Source organism: Atta colombica, unplaced genomic scaffold (genome assembly GCF_001594045.1).
Source record: "Atta colombica isolate Treedump-2 unplaced genomic scaffold, Acol1.0 scaffold149, whole genome shotgun sequence".
Classification (NCBI taxonomy): domain Eukaryota; kingdom Metazoa; phylum Arthropoda; class Insecta; order Hymenoptera; family Formicidae; genus Atta; species Atta colombica.
Window position 1 is genome coordinate 110,428 of NW_017259238.1, and position 4,136 is coordinate 114,563.

At 33.9% G+C, this 4,136-nt stretch overlaps 1 protein-coding gene across 1 annotated transcript in view; it reads right to left on the reverse strand.

The window, feature by feature from the left end:
- Positions 1 to 2,175: 2,175 nt before the first annotated feature.
- LOC108685247 (organic cation transporter protein) overlaps positions 2,176 to 4,136 on the reverse strand; it is a 16,953-nt gene continuing 14,992 nt past the window's right edge. The window contains exons 6-8 of the mRNA XM_018189939.1: positions 3,890 to 4,104; positions 3,011 to 3,359; positions 2,176 to 2,475 (exon numbers count right to left, since the gene is read on the reverse strand). Coding sequence (XP_018045428.1) covers positions 2,241 to 2,475; positions 3,011 to 3,359; positions 3,890 to 4,104 — 799 coding nt within the window. The 3' untranslated portion in view covers positions 2,176 to 2,240. The remainder of the gene's footprint in view (positions 2,476 to 3,010; positions 3,360 to 3,889; positions 4,105 to 4,136) is intronic.

Sequence of the window (4,136 nt, forward strand, 5' to 3'; positions counted from 1 at the left end):
AAAAGATAAAAATTACTGTTGTGCGAAATTTAGATATAAAGAAATTTAGTATCACTAGCCTTATAATTTATTGTTATGATGTATAACACGACTTTAGGAAAAAAATTCATATCGTATTAATATCGTACATTTGAAAAGAGAAATAAAAAATTAAATAGTCTTTAGATGGAAAGATTGTCTTTATCTAAATTTTTATTTAATTTTCATTTAATTTAATAAAGCTTGAATTAAAAAAATAAGTATTTATTTTCCCGGATTGAATATATGTAATTTCTTTCATTTTTTTTGCGGCTAAACTGATAATATGAGTTATCCTAAAAACTCTCGAATAATATCGCCGTATATTAGCAATTCACGTTATCATGAATGACTGTTCATTATATCGATCGTGCAATCGTTCTTTGATCTTGTGGCGAAATCGAGATAGAAAGGAAGGTCGCATGCTTTTCGGATTCTAAGCCTTCGCGTTAGAATATGATGAATCGCAATTTCGTTGAACAGGTCCTGAAATTTCACGGGCAATGATGAATTGTCGACCGCAATGCAGTGATAAGCCTTAAATTATATATACGACTTATTAATGATCTCATTTGTCTGTATTAGACATTTCGTCGTGCTCGATATTATCGTAAACTTGTCGAGTCGATGATAATAGTCAATGCATAAATAATTTAAACTAACATAGTTCTCTCGTTTGCAATCGAGAAACTGTCAATAATTGTACCATTCATTATCACACCTTTGTCAAAACAGTACTAGCGCCTTTTAATCGAAGGCGACCAATAGCGGTAATTATCCATCCGATTGAATATTGGTTTACGTTTATTAACACAGATCGATGGGAGATACAAATTAATTTACCCTTATTTACATTATAAAATGCTACTTATGTACACAAATCTCGAGATCTGAATTTCGGCAGAAAATATTTCTAAGCGAATGTTCTTGACGACGGGAAGACATTGCTGATACGCGTGTTATCACAATAAAGCTGTTTCATTCGAAAATTTTCCATTCAGGACGTGCGAACTTCATTCGCATTCAACGCGCAGCCAGTCGCGTCATTTGAGATAACTCAAAAATTTGATTCGCATCTGTTATGTACATTGTATTACATACGTGTATGTGAGCAACAGTGACGAGTCGCAGCTGCAGCGACGCGATCAATTTATGTAAAATGCAGTTCTCGCATTGTCTCGAGTACATATTTATCTTCTATCTATTTCTCATCTATTTCTCAATATGATTCCCACCTGCGGAATCGGAACATCTGAAAATATTTATATATAGTTTCTCTTTTTCCTTTTTTCCTCGAAGAATGCATATTTCGTAAGGAACAAAATAAGAGTTTCGAAACTTCACGCGTTTCTAAACTCATACAACATCGGTTTTCTTCTTCCTATTAAATACAAGTGGTAAAAATATACATAAGTACGAATCGTAATAAAAAGGAATCGTAGCCTTGCGTTTAAGATTACATGACTGCGAATAAAAGTGCTTACCAATTTACTTGAAATCCAAGTCAGATTTCAAACACACAAGGTTCAGAATATAATAAAAAAAATTAAAAGGGTTCGGTAGTTTTCAGAGAAATAGAATAGCCAATTAGAGTTGAAACTAATCTAATTCAATTGAATTCACAGTTAAATTTGTAATGTCAAATTATACTCAATTTAAATTCCAATTTATTTCTATAGGTCCACCACTGCTCGTATCAAATATATCATTAATTTGACGAAAAACAATTTAACTCAAGAAAACATATTAAATTTGATACTTTAATTTAATTTATTACTAAATATATTGATAGGGATGACGTTTACTTTGAAACTAATCACAAAAATGGATTGATTTATACTTTGACATATATATGTATAGAAGTTAAAATGTTGTTCGAAGATTAGATTATCTTTTTTGATATCTAAAGTGTTTTTTTTCTAATTGACGTTTCTACTTCTCTACTGTCAATACTTAAAATTAATTGCAACAATCCTCTCCTCCTTTAATTGAATAAATTTAATAGAGCGAGCGATGCTTCATTTTGTCTTTTCTTCAATCTAAAACTGTCATTGATAATACAGACGTATGCATTATTTGATTTTGACAGCTTCAGTATCACACATTTCCGAAGGAAAGAACAATCGTAGAGAGAAAAAAGAGAGAGAGAAAGGGGGGGGGAGAAGGGAGAGACAGGAAATGCGTCAGCATGTCGAAAATCAGGGCCGCGTCTCTCAGAATATTCACTTGCTCTCCGCTTCCGTGGCCACATTCACGCTCTTCCGCGATCTTATGCTCGATCTTTGTGCTTCCGTAGACGTATTCACGCTCTTCCGTGATCTTATGCTCGATCTTTGTATCATGCTGCTCCTCAGGGTCTCTCCGCGAATAGATGCTCTCATTGAACTTCGCAGACTGCTGCGTTCGAACGTCCGGAAGACAGCTACCGTCGGCACTTCCACGTCTACAGGTTTTTTTCTAAAAAAGAAAATATATAAATGTGACTTCTTCTCAAGAAACAATATGCTACTCTCTGCTAAAAAGAATTCCATTAGACAGAAAAGTGAAATTATAAAGGGAATTTATTCAATTTGAAACAGACGTTTAAAAAGAATTAGGAAAGAAGAATTTTGAAGGATAATATACTCTCTAAATCTCGTGGAGTGAAATCTCACTCGAAGAAACTGAAAATTTAGCCTGAAAAAAAGAGTGAAAATACGACCGCTATATTCAAGAATGGCCAATTCATTCTTTTTAAAATGAGTTTATTCTTTTGGAATGAGGTTTACTTCGAAAGAGTGAAATCTCAATCTCTTTTTTGGAATGAGGTTCCATCTTTGAGATTACATCCCAAAAACTTCCTTCCGGAATCTTATTCCAAAAGAGTAAAAATTTTACTTTAAAAAGAGTGAAAATCTGAACAAAAGACGTGATTATTTTGTTGAAAAAAGAATGCATCGGGTATCGTAAAAGTTTTGCAAAATAATGCGAAAGAATCATCTTCGACACATACTTCGAGAGACACGGCATATCCCATATCTTCTGATCTTTTCCGAAATCTTCGCCATCTTGCAAGGTTTGTGGTAGATCTTTATCAAGTGTCTCCGGTAACAGGAGTGTCAGAAGACCGCCCAGAACGCCTATGACGCCCAGAACCAACAGTGGTAGAATGGATGAAACAGTATCCAGGTAAACGACAAAAGGCGCAAGTATGCTCGCGACGTATCCCATTATGTGGATCAAGGCGACCCCTTGAGCTCTCACAACAGTCGGCAACACTTCGGCTGCATACTGAAGACCAATGTTATACGAGATGTTGACCCAAAATCTACCAACGATCGCCAGCGTGGCCGAATAAATATCTGAAATGGAAATCCGGAAGGAAAATTGCATATAAATTGCATAACGATCTTGATGAAGACTATATGTATTAGTTGTAATTCCCCACAGTCTGTAATTTTAATCTTTTTAATTTCCAAAAATGTCTACAATTTTATTTCATGAATTGGTTTTTTAAAAAACCCCAAGCAAACAATTTACATTTAAAAAACATTTAACCGAAATGTTTTTATACTGTATTAAATAGACGTTATTAAATATACATTTATCAAATCGTCAAAATGTTTCGTATAAAAACTGTATTTTAAGTTAGCTAAAATCATTTAATATACGTTACAAATATCTTACAACAGCTTTTAAATTATTTAACAAATCCTTTTATTAAATAGATTAAAAACGTAAGTTTTAAACTTTTTCAGTTTATATGTTTATTACTCTATTTCTAATGTTATTAAACGTATTTTAAACGTAAGTGTATTATTTGGAACATTATCTGCCTCGGACAGGATTCTAGTTTACTAGATAAAAAGAAAAGTAATTCAGCAGCACTCACTGTTTGAAACCGCGCTTGCCCAAATGCTGAAAATTCCGGAAATTACCATGGTACCACAAGCCAACCACCGTCTACCCCATCGATCGAGAACGAGAGTAAGGAATGTGTCGGCGGGTAGTTCGGTAAACGCCGCGATGGTAAATGTTACAAAGACGTCGAGCCCGAGATTATTCACGTTTCTTACGTGACCATCAAATACCAGCGATATCGCCATCCTGTATTACGGGATATATATATATATATATAT